Source organism: Ursus americanus, chromosome 4 (assembly GCF_024610735.1).
Source record: "Ursus americanus isolate L20-20 chromosome 4, mUrsAme1.1.p, whole genome shotgun sequence".
NCBI lineage: Eukaryota > Metazoa > Chordata > Mammalia > Carnivora > Ursidae > Ursus > Ursus americanus.
Genome location: NC_142130.1, coordinates 37,674,452 through 37,692,998, shown reverse-complemented (window position 1 = coordinate 37,692,998; position 18,547 = coordinate 37,674,452). Strand labels below are relative to the sequence as shown.

At 36.1% G+C, this 18,547-nt stretch overlaps 1 protein-coding gene across 2 annotated transcripts in view; it reads right to left on the bottom strand.

Annotated features, from left to right (window-relative positions):
• Window positions 1-18,547, bottom strand: part of GSK3B (glycogen synthase kinase 3 beta) — a 201,072-nt gene that overhangs the window by 6,066 nt on the left and 176,459 nt on the right. For both annotated transcript variants that reach the window (XM_045785098.2, XM_045785101.2), the window contains one exon: window positions 11,138-11,236. In XM_045785098.2, coding sequence (XP_045641054.1) covers window positions 11,138-11,236 — 99 coding nt within the window. The remainder of the gene's footprint in view (window positions 1-11,137; window positions 11,237-18,547) is intronic.

Here is an 18,547-nt window from a genome sequence, read left to right as displayed (position 1 = left end):
TGGAGTCATATTAACTCCTCGGTATGGCCCATGGGACAGGTGGCAAGGTATATGACACAGAACCTTTCTCCAAGGGCAGGTGTATGCCTTTTCCAATAATCACTACATAACTATGTCTAATACTTCATTCATGACTCCTGGTCTTTCTTAGATATGCCCTTCTTAGCGGGAATTTTATTCTTCAATGATCATCCAAATTCTGTCATCAATGAGAACATCAATTTCTGTCCAGGTCACATGTTCCTGTAAGCCTTTCTCAAGAAAAACAATCATTTTCATAATCCAGGCACAGGGTGCTTCAAAAACAAGTCTAGAAAAAGCCTGAAAGGCCGCAGAGCTACTTCAGAATGATAACGACCCTCCCAAATGCGAACTCATCGTGGCGTTTCCCCCGCGTTGGACGGCACTCAGAACCTATGCCGATCATCATTCAGCAGCACTTCTCTCTCATTCTTCGTATATGAAGAGGACAGGTAAAACTTTCATGTTCTGGTCTTCCAGACTTAAGAGATTTACCAATCCTGAGGAATTTACCTGCTTGACCATGACAGGCATGGCAGGCATCAGCTACACTGGAGGATACCCACTAAGGTTCATTTATATAGCCATCCAGTTCATTATGTTAATTTACTCTTCAGCAAAATCCTACTGTGTGCATGAATTTGAAGAACCAAATTCAACTTCTGAAATAAAATCTGAAAAGACACTTATTTTCCTCAGGTTTGTAATTTAATGACTTCATATTTTTTTCTCTGAATTATCTCCATATCCCCGGTTAAGTAAAATTTTAACTGCTAAATATTTTGATTACAAATATCCTTGAAAGCTAAAGTCACAGCACTGCATTCATTCATCAAACAAAAACAAAAAAACTTTTGCCTACTGCAACAAATTACATTTAAAATCAAATTATCTATGTCCTTTGTGAGAAAAACAACAGAGAGATCTGTTTTTCAGAGGCAAAGTACAGGGAGGAGAAACACACAACAGAGAAAATGTAAAGTTCTACAAATTCAAGAGTAGCTCCCACAGAACACCCGGGTTACTGACTGAATAAAACTACATTTCGTAAGTTCTTCTTGGTACATACTTACTTTGCTCCTACTGCCAATTCTGTAAACTTACCTTACATAGTTGAATTAATATGGGCTTTTTATAATAAAAATGTTCATTAATTAAAAACTGTCACTGGATTTGGATGTTTACTGTAATTTCTATTCTCAAATATTTAAACCGTAACTCCTTAAAAGCAGCACAATTCATTTTGCTCCTAGATCCTGCATTCCCTTCCCTTTACATTCATACTGGTAAAAGTGATGCTACTTGGCATTGTGGTTTAAAGGACAGCTAACATCTTTTGATTATAAAGCATCCAATTCAACAATGAATAACCAAAGACTGTATAATCTCATTTTTAGTCTTGAGATGCTATCCTGAAATTCACAATGATGTTTCTTTCTTCAATCTGATCCAACTCCACAAACACTGAGTATGAGACCCAGCTGTACTCCTTAATAGCTATGTGACACGGAACAAGTTATTTAACCTCTCTATGCCTCAATTTCCTCATCTGTAAAATGGAGACGGTACCACCTACACCACCTGCCTATGAAATAAGGCCTAGGAAGGGCTTAGCACAGTACCTGGGTTATAGTAATTGTTCAATAAGTGGAAAGGCAAAAGAGACATCTAAAAACACATAAATTGTATAGTTTAGTGTGACTGCAATAACCATCATCACCACCATAATGTCAGTGGCAGCAACTGTTAACATCTGAATGCTTACCAATGCGCCAGACATCATACTATGTACACTGCATACCCATAGAGCAACCCCAAACGATAAGTACAATTATTGCCCCCATCTTGCAAATGGGAAAATAGAGGCACAAAGAAATCAAGCAATGTGACCATGGTTGTAGAGCTAACAAATGGGAGAACTGACCACAGAAGTATTAGAGGAAGAGAATGATGGCCTTTATGGGTACTACAAGTGACAGCAGAGAAGATTTCCTAGCAAAGGAAGAAAAGAAATTAAGGGGACTTTCATTCAGACCTAACGCCTACATAATCCACTATGATTTCTAGAAGCCGATTTTTATTGTCCAAAAGGGTTACTACATAAAACAGATCTGTGAATTTATGATAAGAATTAAAAGTACAGTTATTTTATTTCCTACTTCTCAAACAGTCTGTATGGGGTATGCAGAGATAATAAGTGTTTTGGAAACCACTACAGAGGTGATATTTCACTGACTTCCAAGCTTCCTAGAAACCAATGCCCATTACCATCCTTCTGATGCTACTTCAGAACCAAGCAACCAACCACCCAAAGATGGACTTGAGGAGGAATAGACAGAATAATCAGCTTTGAGGGACAAAGGTATAAGATCATTCTTATACACTGTGGTAGCTAGCCCCTTTCCAAGATGGCCCCAATGAGTCATGTCTCTTGGGTGTCCATGCCCTAATGTAGTTCCTTCCCCTAGTAATAGGGCTGACCTATGAAACCAATAGGATATTTGCAGAGACAATGGGGTATGACTTTCAGGTTACGACATAAAAGATACTGCGGCTTCTACCTTGTCCTCTTTCTTGGATCAGTTGGTCCAGGGACAACCAGCTGCCACCATGTGAGACACCTAAGTGGCCCTAGGGAGAGGTACAAAAATGGTAAGGGACTGAGGCCTCTTGCAGCCAGGACTGATTCACTAAGCACATAAATGAGTCATTCTGGAAGTAGATCTTCCAGCCACAGGTAAGCCTTCCCAGGTCTGTAGCCTTAGCTGATATTTGACTACAACCTCATAAAAGACCGTGACCTAGAACCATCCAGCTAGGCTGCTTCTGAATTCCTGACCCACATAAATTATGTGAGATAATAAATGTTTATTCTTGTTTTAAGCTGTTAAATTTTGGGGTATTTTGATCTGTAGCAACATTTAAGTAACACATACATATAGGCCAAATAAATTAAATGCCAGGTAGAATTTATGCCCACAAGCCCATGAGACCATCCCTGAACAACTCCCTCTACAAGATATGTAGGTATGCTCCTAATAAAATAAACAAAAGATAAGGAAAATTGCATCAGATGATCACGTTTTTTCCCTAATTCTAAGAAGAGTCTATGGTTCTACAGCTTTTGTGCTGGATATGGCAAAGGGAATTTGTACATATAGTTACTGAAACCAATTTTATTCTGTGTGAATTCAGAGATAAAAATGACAAGTAGGGCAACCCCATAGTGGAGCCAAGGGTGAAGCCCCCTAAGGTATCAGGTTCCCAACAGAATCCATGAGGCTGCAATTTTTGTCCTAGAGAAAATTTTGATGTGTAAAATTCCATATATGATATACATACATTTTTCTAGGATTGGACCCATAGTTTCTTCTCCACCTCCTAGATTCTCAGATATCTGTAAGAGTTGCTAGATAAGTGAGTCATGGATTTGCTGAGCAGCTGTCTCAGTACTGAGGAAAATGCCCCACCTACTTGCTCAGGTCATAAACCAAAAGTTGTCACCTGATTCTTTCCTTTCTCTACCCTCCTACATTTAATGCATCAGCAAGTCCTGTCCATTATGCCTCAAAATGTGTTTAATCAAATGTGCCAATGGGGAGGGAAGGAGAGTGAATGGAAGGTCCTACATTTATAATCTGTTGCCAAAGTGTTTAAATAAAAAGAGAGTAGCAAGTAAGAAAAACAGGCTGGGAGGAAAGCACAGTGGGTAAAAATAGGAGGCTGGGGTTCCAAACGTTCTGCCACCATGAATCAGTATTCTGCAACTATGGATCTATCTAAAAGATAAAGCCTTCTGAGTGATAGGAGTGTTCACTGTTTGGCCCAGCAGCAATGATGGAAATGTTCTATCTGTACTGTCTTAATAGGGTGGCTGCTAACTACATATGGTTAGTTAAATTTAACTGAAATTAAACAAAAATAAAAACTCCGTTCCCTATTTATCCTAAACATGTTTCAAGTTCTCAAAAGCTACAAAATCCTTAAATTTTTAATACTTTTATTACTGGCAGATTAGTAAAAGAGCATATTTCAGATATCAAATCCTTTTTGTATTTTACAAGGACTTTATATTTGGTTAACTTTAAGTATACTTTTATTTCCTTATTTCCTTTAAGCTCTCCGAGCTCATTTTATGTTTCTATTTCTACTATCTCATTCTGTAATAGTTACAAATGTCTCATGACAGGTCAACTCCTCTAAAAAATAAAATTTTGGCAGCTTGGGATATGTTATTTATACTCAGGAAGTTCCTATTCAAGTTGTTCCAAGTAGAAATGTCTTTATTAAAAAACTATGTTTCTGGTATTAGTGTTATTAACTGACACAGGAACAAACGACCATTTTCACAGAGAAACAATTGTACATCCTAAATTTACATTTTAATTGAAATCATAATCTACATTAATGAAGTAAAATTATCACCTATAAGGAGAAGGACTCAATTTTCATTCTTCTCTTTATAGTATCTACTATGACTTTGACAATTTGGGGTGTATAATAATGAGGGAGAGGAAGGGTGGCCCCTCCTTAGCAAAGCATCATTACTCTCTTCTCTTGTTTTTCTGAGGAAAAGGTGTGACACAAGACACCAAAGTAGCTTCAGTCATTTCAAAAATAGAAATAAAACTCAGATGCCAGTAAGCCAACCAAAAAACTAACAAAGTTGGAGGGCTTGTCAATAAGACTTTATCTCTTATCTGCCAGCAGCGGAGAGATCTTAGGTGCTTTGGGCTCCGGGGTAGAGCATATTTTAATTCTGAGGGTTGGTTGTTCAGGGTAGGTAACTAAAGGCTATGAGGACACAGGAAACATTTTCACCTTTTAAGTTAAAAGATCTAATTTAGGAAAAAAGAATAAGAAAAGCCATATGATTGTAAGCAGGTGACTTTAAGCAAGGAACTATGGAACATTTGAAGAACATCTAGAAGAATGTTTGTTAGAACACTTATCGACTTAATCAAGATGATTTTACATTACTTTTGGAGGGGGAGAAATTCAGGCAAAAATTTTGACTCAATAGGAGAAAACATGTTTTGAATAAAAAGAAACATTTCCTCGAAGTGATACTTAACGCTGCTCTGAGGAAAATAATGACTGAGCTGGCTTAACTTTAGGTATCTACACACATAAGTTGCCAAGCAAACTTGAAACCTTAACTCAGGATAGATACATCCTCATTGGTGTCAGTCTATCAAATTGGCATATGTGGATGGAAGTCTGTATTTCAAACACAGAGCCAAAAAGAGGAAATGGGTATAGCACTGTACCTAAAAAAGACACCCACATTCTTTGGCTACCAAGTTGGTAACACCTAAAAATATATGTGCACACATGCATGCAGCACCTTCTCCACCCCCACTCTGGGCTGGCTAATGTTAAGGTAATGGAGAAATGGAAAAATATGTGCACTGCCAGTGGCAGTATAAACTGGGACAAGCTTTCTGGAAGGCAATTACACTTCTGAAGACTGAGATACAATACAAATGTCTAAGAATAAGAAATTAAGTTAAATAAATTATAGTACAGGCTTAGGATGCATAGTTATATACCCCATCCCCTGAACAGCAGGGCCCATTAAAACAAACAAACAAACAAACAAAAGGCGTGTCTCTCTGCCCATTCATATACAGACTAAAATATAAAATGATGTTACCTTTCATTATTTTTAGAATTGAGAATATGGGAGACTTTAATTTTCCAAAATAACTATATGTTTTTAATGGAAAAACATCCCCATTTTTAAAAGCTATGTATTTTTAGAAATTCCATATCTATTTGGGTTAAGATAAAGAGACAACAGAAAGGAAAGGGTTAGGAAAAGGAACACTTGAGGGCAATACCATGAAGATTCTAAAACCAGACAAGATACGGATACAGCCTTCCCAGAGAACACTGTAGAGTGGTAAAGAGTCAAAGGATAATAGTACTTGGGGAAGGGATGAAAGGATGGTAACTGTGATTTTAGAAAGTATTTGATCCATGGACTTAATTTGTCTAACATTTCAACTCTCAAAACTAGTGGAAACAAATAAACAATGGGAGAAATTATTCTGGGTTTAATTCTACCCAACTAGAAAGGACTGGCTGGTGATGTAGGTGACAGGAATTCTGGGGTAAAGTAACTGTAGTACAGTAAGTAAAGGGAACCACAGGCCCTGGCTAAATCTGAGCCATGACTTCAGTATAACGCATTTCAAAAAGTTCAGGGAACAATACGTATGATTTTGTGGCTATAGTCTTCAAAAGGAGCTCAAAACTGACAAGAAATAGAAAATTAGAAAAAAACAAAACTCTGACCAAGCAATTGTAAATAATCTCAATGCAAAGTAAAGGGAGAAGAACCAAAGAAACCAACAAAAGGGTTTTCTTTGATGAGCTTATCATTTTAAATACAGATAACTTTAAGAAGAGGGGCACACATTTAAGGAAGAATAGAAAACAATGGGAACCTGTAAGAACAGGCCAGATTTGGTTTAAATAACAGCATAAGGTTGTCAAAGCAAGGTCAAAAAAAGTTAAACCCCCTGACCAGGTAAAAAGAGAAGACAGACCTTGTCCAACTCCTATCATGATTCCCTTTTCTGTTAGAAGGGTTTTCAACCTGGAAAGGATATAACAAAAATCCTAATAAACAAAATGCAGCCCAAGGAAGGTGAGGGCAATCTACACATTTTAAATGTCTTTAAACCCAGGATCCAAACTCCAAGAAACAAATTCTAAAATGGATTACAGAAACTCACAGTGGACAAATAGCAGACATCAGAAATTTCCCTAAGTCTTAAAAAATTTTTTAATTTCCATTTTTGACAGAGTTACCTTTTGGATGGAAAAACTTTCTTGAAAGTTTTCTTGACAACAACAAAGCATTTTACAAAGTTTTTCAAAACATTATTATACAAATGAAATATTGTAAGGTTTTGCTGTAGCTCAGTGAACAAGAGGGGTAAACAATCACTCAGAAATCACCAGAAGAATAATCTCCAGTAAGCCCTGCCTAGTACCATTTAACTTATTTTATCAGTAACTTGGGAAAAGGCAAAAACATCTCTAAGTAGGCCCTGCCTTGTACTGTTGATGTTTTATTAGTTGCTTAAATAGAGGCAAAAAATTGTTATGTTTATGAAATGTGCAGATGATATATAACTGTATAGAAAACCCACCCTGACACTTAGAACATATTCAGGATTAGAATTTGAAACCCTCATTAATATGGAAGGCAGTTAGCTATCATTAAAATTGGAAGGACTTGAGTGTGTAACCCCAGCATAGGATCACTGAATGGAAGAAAGTTATAGGGGGACAAATTTCAGGGTGAAAAAAAGAGAAACTTTCTAACAGAATGATACAAAGATGGAATGTGTTTATTTTTGCAGTAATGAGCTTCCAGATACTGAATATACGTAAGCATGGGATAGATGGCTACTTCTCAGCAGAGAGTAAGAAACATGAGCTGCAATCAGTGTTTTTTAAATTTAATAGTGGAACCATTGCACTGAAAGAAACCTTACCCAGAAGACTGATATACAAAACAGATAAAACAGAGAAAACTGCTCTACTTGAAATTCCCTACCACATCTCACACTTAACTCACATGGCACTGGACCACATAATCTCTAAAGTGGTTCATATTTGATCAGTAAAACTACAGTTTCTCAAGATTTACTACTTTAAATTGCTTAGATGAATGGTTTCTCAAATGGAGTACATGAGAGGATCTGTTGGGGGTGTGGAGAAAATCAGAATTTTTATATATATTAAATGTATATGTGTTAATATTACATATTATATATACTAAGGTTATATACTAAAATTATATATTATACATATGTAAAATTATACTTTATGGACTGAGAATAGTATATGTAATTTTCAAGAATTTCTCATCAGAGCCATGATCAACCATAATGCCTCCTGATACTGAGGTACTTTTTAAAAACAATTTAGAAAGAATATGAAAGGTTATGAGAAAAAAAAAAATCAACATCCACACCCACTAATTTAATACAACCGTTTTTATCTTGTCCCTACCCACATGCAAATATTCATTTTGGCAGTTCCCAACATGGTACATAAGATCAGGTATATATTTCTACAAATGTCTATAAACTACATAATCGATTTTTTTATGATTATATAAAGATGGAGATTCCATAATGTATCAAAACAACTTCTTCCTGTTGACCATTCAGATCAGATTGGCTCTCCTTTTCGTTAATATATAATTATTTCTATTTCCATCTCTGTACATGGTGGCTTTTTGTTATCAGAAGTATCCTGAAGTTAAGATCTCTAAAGTGGGATTAGTGAGCTAAAAAGTATGAACTCTTATAGTTCTTATTGTATATAGTAATGCCTTCTAACAGGTCTTAATCAATTCACCTGCAGTCACTATCTGAACTCTGAACGTAACACAAGAGCTAAGTACTTTGTACACTTTACATCTTACTTTTCACAAGTCTATGCAGTGGGTATTTACTATTCCTGTTTTATGGATAAGGAAACTGAAGCTAAGAGGGACAACAAGAACATGTATATTTTAAGGTCTTATTAAAGAATATAACCCACACTGCCAGATTGTTATTTAAAACATATATATATGCATACATATGTACATATTTAAATACAGACAGCCATTAATGTCGCACAGTCAATTCCTACATCTAGATCAGCATTTCCTGAGATATGTTTGGTAACATACTTGGTTCTCACTACTTTGGCCCTAAAGAAAACTTTTCCCCTGACTATACTGTGGTGTTTTGCCATTGGCTCACACAGAGGAGCACTTAAAAAAGTATCCACATGAGGCTCATTATTACATTTATTGCTGGACTGGTAAAGGGAACTTCATTTAAACTATCTCTTACGGTACCAAATCTGAGGCCCTAAGGGAGAAGTACTTCTCAAACAGCAGGCCCAGAAACATTCTGCTTCTCCTAAGCCATCAGAATGCTTATCTAATGAACAATGGGAAATTTTAACAGTTAATATTCCTTTATTTACTTTAGCCATTAGGAAGCTCAAAGCAGTAACTGATATCCTCTTTGGTAACTATTTATCAAGATACCCAAGGCAGGCATTTTTCTCAACTAGTTTTAATTTCTGACCTTAGCCTCAGCCTGCTATTCCTCTACTAAATTTCTCAAACTCTAATGTATTTCAACTGTGAAGTAAACTCTTAGGATCAGAGTCCAATGTCATTTTGAATATTCATGTTGAAATCTGATTTAAATGGCTTTAAGAATATATACATAGCAATGAAATATTTTTGGGGATCTGCTGTAACTTGTATTGAAGCAACATAAAAATCAGGTCATACTAGGCAATTTGCCCAAAAACCTTACTTTAACTTGTTTAGTATCTCATACTAAGGAAATCATTTAAAATTACCCAAAACTTACCAATCATAACTGGTGCTATTATATCTCTAACTTCATTTTTATTCATAGTCTAAAGCAATTTTATTTATTTATTTATTTATTTATTTATTTATTAATTAAAGATTTTATTTACTTATTCGACAGAGAGAGACAGCCAGCGAGAGAGGGAACACAAGCAGGGGGAGTGGTAGAGGGAGAAGCAGGCTCATAGCGGAAGAGCCTGATGTGGGGCTCGATCCCGTAACGCCAGGATCACGCAACGCCAGGATCACGCCCTGAGCCGAAGGCAGACGCTTAACTGCTATGCCACCCAGGCGCCCCTAAAGCAATTTTAATAAAAGTCCTGGAAACTAAGCTCAATAAGTAACTGCATTAGTTCAGGGCTAGGGACTATTTCATGGTTTGAACAATAAACGTAATCTAAAATCTAACTTGGGTTAGGGATTTATTTAGGTTTATTAATAGCTCACATAAGCAATTCTATCTTCCTTCTAAATGAATTGGCCATAGTTTTAAAAATCTTATTATTTAAAAAATTTAAAGCACAATTCAGCACATATTTGAGTTTTACATTATTCTAGGAGAGCAATGCCACTCATTTTACAGATCGAGAAAACTAGTAAGACATTACTAAAACTAATAAAGTTCAAATGACTTTCTCAAAGTAGCATGTGCTGATGGAACTAGAACTAGAAAAGAAACCTTTCTTTCCAGACTTTTTCTGGAACAAAGGCAGGACATAGACTAGAAATGTTTCTCATCTTTATTAGCAACGCTCTAAAAAATCTCTGCACGGGAACAAACAACTGTGCATCAGGCAACAGAAGATGGATTATGACCTTACCGAGGAATTCCAAGAACTAATAGTGAAAGATTTTATCTTCTGCAGCATCAATACCCTTAGGCAAAAATGAGTCTAATCCAACTCACTTCGATGTAATAGATGATTTAATGAAAACGGAGCCAGCTCCTGACATCTGCTTTTTAGAGGGGGATAAAAAAGGGTACCAAATTCTGAGCCCAATTATGCTGTTATATATTTCTAACTTGATTTTAAACGGCATCCAGCCATTCTTTGAAGAACTTTTAAATTCATTCAAAGGTTGGATTATTTTCAGAATATCTGTAATTCTCACTAAATCAGGCCCCATTAGCTGGCTAAGAGACCAGCAGTATACCAGAGCTCTAACCTGGGAGACTATAAAGGCATTTTTTTTTTTTTTTAAGATAGACAACATCTAGTCACATTCTGGTATAAATCTTAAATGTATTTGCGTTACAGTTTTAGTCCTTTCAAATGATTAAATTACACCAATCTATATTTTATACTTCTTGAAAGTTTGCCTCCCCAATATACAAATATAATTTATACTCAGAATGATGAAACAAAAGTAAATTATCTTCAATAATTTTGCATTTGTACAGATTGCTTTCTGCTATGGGCATCTCATCTGATGTGTATTTATCAAGAAATTATGACTTTAAAGATAACTAAGATGACAGAATTTAACATTATAATAAGATATTTACAATTTATATATAAAGTATTTATGGAGTCCATTTGTGCTTTTTGGAAACAAAGCAACATTTTATTCACATTTATTCATTTGGCTGTACTATGTTTTTGAAGCTTGGAGGGTATTAAATGTTCATATGCAACGCATGAAATAAAATAGATGTAGTCGCATCTTTCTAAAAAAATAAAATGTTTTTAGAGAAGAGACTTATGTTCTCACCTGAGGCTGCTGTGGCATTTGTAGGGGTTGAAGCAGCTGCTTGAATCCGAGCATGAGGAGGAATAAGGATGGTAGCTAGAGGTGGATTACTTGACAGTTCTAAAGAAAAGGTAAGACACACATTAGAGGTCATTCTTAACTTTGTAGGTGAAACTACTTTTATTGGTAACAATAAACATAAAAGTGCATTTAAACACTGGCTTAAAAGAAAAAAAGACACAATAAACCTACACCTAAAACTAAATCAATGAGCTAGTAATCAACTTACACAGAAAGTCCACAGAAATGTTTACATATAACTAAGGCATTACCTGCTAAACTTAGAATATGTCTGAGAACTAAAGGTAGTTTGGGGAACGTACTGGCCAAAAGTTTGAGAATAAGCATATTACTAAGATATATTTCCATCTTTCATTAACTTAAATATACTAGGTTTTCCCACACTACTCTGACAATGTTTGACTACAGGAATTGAGAGTGATGGTGTTATAGAAAAGAGAACAGGGCTAATGTCTGTGTGTGTATATGTATGTATGCACCACCGCATGCATGGACCAACCTACCCAACAGTTAAAGTTTCATTGCTTTATTAAAAATAAGAATGCTCTTATTCCATTCTATTTTGCTTTTTAACTCAGTAAGATTGTTACTTTGTTAGTTTGAAATAGGCTTTTTACCTGCACGCAGAAGTTTCTGTCAATACTATACAGAGTGGCTTTCTTCAGAGAATCAAGTTCTATATATAAGCCTTAAGAAATAATTTAAGATGATATTGGATCTAATGATGTAGACAGATAGCAAGGAGTGTGGTAAGCTTTTACATGTAAGAATCTGGTGTTAGCTTTAGGTAATGTGACCGTTCTCCTGGTCTTCTCAGGATAACCCTGGTTAATTCTTGTTATTCGAGCATTTACCCAGTAACTTCATTTTCACTCAAATAAGTGCTATAATTCGAAGGGATAATTATACAACCATACTAGCTACAGGAAGACTTTATTCCCTGTGCTAAAACATACATTTTGACAATTCACAGACATAGCATGGAATAAAAAAAATAAGAAATAGTACAATCTTAAAGTAAATTTGCATAACATCAAATTAACCATTTTAAAGTGCCCAGTTCAGTGGCATTTCATACATTCACAATGTTGTACAACCATCCATCACCTCTGTCTAGTTTCAAAGCACTGTCATTACTCAAAGGGAAACCTTTCAGCAGTCACTCCCCATTCATCTCTCCCACCAGCCCCTAGCAAGTGAAAGAGTGTTTTAATACTGTAGTTTAAATGTCTTCTGGGGGTGCCTGGGTAGCTCAGTCGGTTGGGTGTCCGACTCTTGATTTCAGCTCAGGTCATGATCTCAGGGTTGTGTGACTGAGCCCTGCGCTGGGCTCCACACTCAGTGTGGGGTCTGCTCCTCCCCCTCTCTCTCAAATAAATAAAATCTTTAAAAACAAATTTAAAAAAATAAAAATGTTTTTTGTTGCAAAGCCCCGTTGACTTATTTGAACTGGCACCTAAATTTTGTGCTAAATGATACCAGATTCTGGTTTAAAAAAAAAAAAAAACACCAAAAAACCAAAAACCAACAAGCTCATGCCAAGATTTGTGAAAAATGAATGGGACCAAAAGCCTAAAACTGAGAGAAGACTATTCATTATTTTTTCCCCTTAAGTGAGAAGATGTAGGGAAGCTCCTCAAATTAACAGGTGGAAGACAGTTGGAAAATCACGGCCCTACTTATCAGGTTTGAAGAGATAATGTTTTCTCAAAATCAGCTTTAGTAGCTGTATTGGTTCTCACTGAGGAATAGGAAGATCCTAGGTTGTTTTATTCAAATTAGTCCAATTTCAACCCATAATCTTATACCTAGGAAAGCAAGAGAATCCCAATTACCATGGCTGATGACTCCATGGTTCTAGAATAAAAATTAATGAATGTGGCAGTTACTCTTCATTAACCTAAAAGGAAGATTTACCAACCCAGTAACAATTAAAATCTGCTAAAATAGAAAGCCTTCTTTAAACATCCATCCATCCATCCATCCATCCATCCATCCATCCATCCATCCATCCATGCTCCCATCTATCTATCAATACTGAGCATGAAACAGTGAGTTAGGTCCCAGGACAGAAAAAGATAACTGTCTTTGTCTGATCAACAGAAATTGAAAATGGAAGGACAACTGCACAAATAAGCTAGCAAGAAAGGCATTTAACCTATTCAGGATAGGAGCACTTTTTAAATTAAAAAATCTCTATGACCAAGTAAGTGCCCAACATCTAAAAGAAAATCTAAAAAAGGAAAAGATGATCAGAGATTTTAAGATAAGACATTTTGACACAGCCACTTTTAAGATAATCTTTAAAATAAACTGAATATCGTCCCTTCACTTGTGGTCCATGCTACCCACTTTCTCCCATTCATTTACTCTCTTTTATCAGATCACTTATCTTTCTATGTATCTGTATGCCCAGTTGTGGGGGCATGGTGGTTTTATGTGACACACACACACACACACACACACACACGGGCAGGGCTTGAAAAAAAAGCAGCTTCTTTTTCCTTAGAGAGGAGACAGCCATTTTGGTCTTGGATAGGGAGAGAGAGGTAACTAGTGAGAGGAAAGAAGGAGAAAAGTGAAGAAAATAAGAGGCAAGAAAAGGAGAACCTATGAGATCCTGGAGGTTTTGCCATTTTCAAAGACAAAGAGGAGAGTAAAGTCCACAAAATAACTAAAAGGACTAGATTCTTAACCTAGAGTCAATGAGTAGCCTTTGGGTGGAGGGGAGGGCTTTTGCAAATTTGTTTGAATTTAACATTCTAAAAGTTAAGGAATGCTAACCCCCGCCCCCAACCTCTATAAACTCACTGTCCTTCTCTTCCCTAATTATAGGAATTTCTTGAGGTCCACTGCTTTCCATCTATTACCTTTCCTCTACTTCAGAAAGGTTGTTGTCATAACTTTCGCCTATGTGGAAGAGGAAGGCTCCTTAAACTCTTGCTATAGTCCTGTTCTCTACACTAAAGTCTGTCCCTTTTGTGGGGACAGATCACGGGCATTCCTATGGGGCTGGCACAAAATGGTTGAAATGATTTTTTGCTCATGACAATTACTCCCAGTCTCCCTATCCATGACAGTGAGTACTCAGTAAAGAAACTGAGTCAGTGAGTGTGGATACAAACTACAGGGTGGGCAAAGAATGTAAAAAAGGATGGTATCTTAGAGGACAGGAACAGCAGAGCAAAAGAGCCTTTCAGGATCAGGGAGAATGCATGTATTCTTGAAGACAAAGAATAAGGAGTGTAGAAGAGACTGAAAATAAAAAGCAAGCTAATACTTATTGAATAAATATGTGTGCTAGGCTTGAGAGTAGGGAGATAATTAAGGAACAATGAGGTCCATAATACTGAAGTGGGGCTAGCTTTGGAGAAGAGGTAGGAAGAACAAGACAGACCATGCTATCTCAGAGACGTGGCTCAAAATAACATGGCAACAGGTTCACAAGGTTTTAGAAAAGTTAACAATGGTGAAGGTTTCTTTAACCAACTGCAGATGACATGAAACAGATGACATCAAAAACCACACAGTAGGGGCGGCTGGGTGGCTCAGTCGTTAAGCGTCTGCCTTCGGCTCCCGGTGTTCTGGGATCGAGCCCCACATCAGGCTCCTTGGCTGGGAGCCTGCTTCTTCCTTTCCCACTCCCCCTGCTTGTGTTCCCTCTTTCACTGGCTGTCTCTCTCTCTGTCAAATAAATAAAATCTTTTAAAAAAAAAAAGTCTCTTAAAAAAAAAAAAACCACACAATAGTTTATCGGGGAATATCAAGAATCTTTTGATAGTGTATCAATCATTATGTGCTCCATAACCAAACATTTTAATGGACAGTTTAAAGAAAAGCCAAATGAATTTAAAAAGTTATCAATAAAACCAAGATAGATATCTATCAGCCAAAAGGCAGACCAAATTCATTTAATTGAATTTTGCTGCACTGTTGTTTAGAATTGCAAATGAAAGAGGAAACATTCCCATGAAAAGATAAACTGAATAAATTTAACCATACTGGACTGCCTGATAAAACAATCTTTTAAAATATTAAAATAAAACATAAATCTAGTTGACAAAACCTTGAGTACTCCTTAAAGTTTCTATTCTTCCAAATATATGAGTCCCAATTTTAAGGATAAGAGGTAGATAAGAAACCTTCCTGGGTTTTTTTTTGTGGGGGGGGGGGGAGCAGTGGGTCAGTGGGTATGTAGGGTATATATGTTTGTTCAAACTGTGGATATTGGGAAAGCTGATAATAAAGATAATACATTTGGGAGAAGCGATCAATGTGTTAACCAGAGGGAAGAAATCAATCCCTTTGTTTACCAGACCTTCTCTTACAGTGATATAATAAAATGCCAGTCATCAGGTAGAAAGTTACATTCTTCATTAGCTGTGAAACCGAACCTGCAGATCTCCTGAAAGGAGTCACTAAAAGAGGCAGACTTACTTTTTCTTCTACAGTTAGTCTGAAGTCTTCCTGTGTGTATCAGGCTTCCTATCTATGTATGAAAATTGCCGGTGGTTGTCTATACAAAGTGGTATTTCTCTACAGAAAGGTTTAGATGATTTTCAGAATGGCATGTCCATTTTATTTGTGTACTTTTTTTGAGTAATAATTCAAATGCTGGGATGTGCAACTTGATTTCACACATTACTAAATTCTAATGTTGCTTATTTGGATTTTTTTTAAAGATAAACAACCCTATCACAATGGCTCCTCTCCTCTCCTAACAATTTCAAAGTGCCCAGAAAATCCCTAAGTTTCTAACTAAATCCTAAAATTAAACAAATAACTAAATTAATTAGAAGATCAGACAAATAGTAAACAAATAATTACAAGGCTCACTACTGTTTCTTGGTGATATTAACGATGTTTAATGTGAGGACTACATAATATCTACACAAATCCATGACTACTTTGCCTTGGAACTGCCCAAGAGGGAGTATCACAATTTATACCAGTCACCCAAAAATGTCTGAATGCGTTTAGTATACTACATTTATAGAAGTGATAGACTTTGAAAGTTATCTAGCAAAATGCTAGTATTTTAAAAGTTCTGGTGATTAAAAAGAATAGGTCTTAATAACCTACAAACCTAACCAACTCCATTTTTGATGAAGTATAATAAATGTAGCATATGAATTATTTTATCTAGCTGGCTAATAACCTTTTGTGGCATCTAAAAATAATACTGCTAATATTCTGCATCCTGAGAAAGTGAGTCTGTGTTTTCTGTATCCACTTATACCATGATTTTACATTCTCACCCTATCGTGGTTTTTAGCTCCCTCCCGCTTCCTTCCCTCCCTCTCTTCCTTCCTTCCTTCATCTTTCTGAAGTAAATTCATTTTTATAATAATCAGCATTTGGGAGCTGAAAGTGTCCTTGAATATTCTTTACTCCAATTTTTTTTTTTTTTTTTAAGTGAGGAAACTCAGAGATAGTACCTTGGCCAAGGTCTACAACTAGTTTAAAGACTGAGAACTAGACTTTAGGTCTGTCTGACTTACCTCCTTTCATATGCAATACTGCATATCTTTATTGCCTTGGTTATAAATCATATACTACTAGTGTTCTGGTCTTCCTGGAAGTATATCTGTCCAAACCACACACAGAACTTTAAGATATTAATTTTTGATTGTTTGTTCCTATACCATTCCACATTCTTCCCTGTAGTATGGTCAAACAGTGGACAAAATCACCTCAGGGAAAAATGACAATTAATTCTCATAAATAATTAATAATTTAGATCCTAATATCTTGAATACAGTCAACATTTTTGTCATTGGTTCTTTAGCTACCTGAACTAAGAGACTTATCTGCCTCCTTTCAGTCACTCAAGAATTTTCTCAAGTTCTCCCTGTAGTGTATTTCCATTGGTTTAGCATTTTAACACCTAGAAGAGTACAACTTGCTTACCTAGAAAATTTACTCTTCTAGGTTTTTTATGAAATATTAAAGAATAATTCTGACATCAACTCCCTTGATAAGTATGAACAACTCCACTTCTATTTACCAGAATAATCCACTTAATTTAAAACCAAATTTCCTCAAGTCCATTGTTCTATAAAGGCCTTTTATAGTCATTTTCACTCAAAAGAACACACAATAGGAAACAGGGATAGCCACATAAAAAGTTTACAGTTCAGTTTAAAAAAAAACAGAACGTACAGAGGCATTGCAAATTAGAACAGTCTATGAGTTTCACTTTGTGATCTGGTTCATATCCCACATGTAAAACAAGAGTTTCTATCTTATGTAAATTTATCCTTGCTATTGTAAATTATAATAATATGTAATAATTATAATAAGTCTAAACCAAAAAATCCCAACTCAGGGATTTATAGTAATTTGAGAATAATATTGGAAGAATCATCATTACCTCAAGTTGTTGAAATACTGTGGCTATTTAATTAATTAATTTTTAAGGATTTATTTATTTATTTTAGAGAGAGAGAGAATGAGCATGAGCATGAGCATGAGTGGAAGGAGCAGAGGGAGAGGAAAAGAGAATCTGGAGCAGACTCTACACTGAGTGCAGAGCCTGATGCGGAGCTCTATCTCATGACCCTGAGATCACGTTGAGCCGAAATCAAGAGTTGGATGATTAGCCCACTGCGCCTCTCAGGCGCCCCTACTGTGGCCATTTTAGATGTAGCTAAGGATAAGGGAGGCTAAAAGAAACTGCCCAGGACATAGAAAGGCAGATAAGCAGGTAGCTGACCATATTTATGTGTATCACTATTCTGTAACAGGAAAATTGGTTTAAAATTCATTGCTACAAAGATCATGGAACCCCCTAAATAATGATAATGACTTACAATGATTAAAAAAAATTTTTAATTCCATATAACAAGTTTTATAAATAAGTAATCTGCTTTCAAATGAAGGAAGTATAACCCATTGATGAACTGGGATTCTAGAACACTTGCTTTTATTGCTTATCCCCAACTTAATCTCAATTCCATTTTCATTACGTCCTATTCTGTAACATATAAAATAAAATCTCTCTGATCCCTTTCCTATTTTTTTTTAAGATTTTATTTACTTATTTAAGAGAGAGAGAGAGAGAGAGAGAGAGATAATCTCAAGCAGACTCCATGCTAAGTGTGGAGCCCGACTCGGGGCTGGATCCCAGGACTCTGAGATCATGACCTGAGCTGAAACCAAGAGTCAGACGCTTAACTGACTGCGCCACCCAGGCACCCCTTTTCCCCTATTTTTTTGTTTTCTCTATTATTGTCCTTTTTTTCACTTGCTTTCTGGAACCTCTTTGCTATTTCATCTGCTTTCCTCATGTGCAGATACTCTTGCCGTTTTACCCCAAGACATCCAATTTGCCTGAGTTTGCATGGTGCT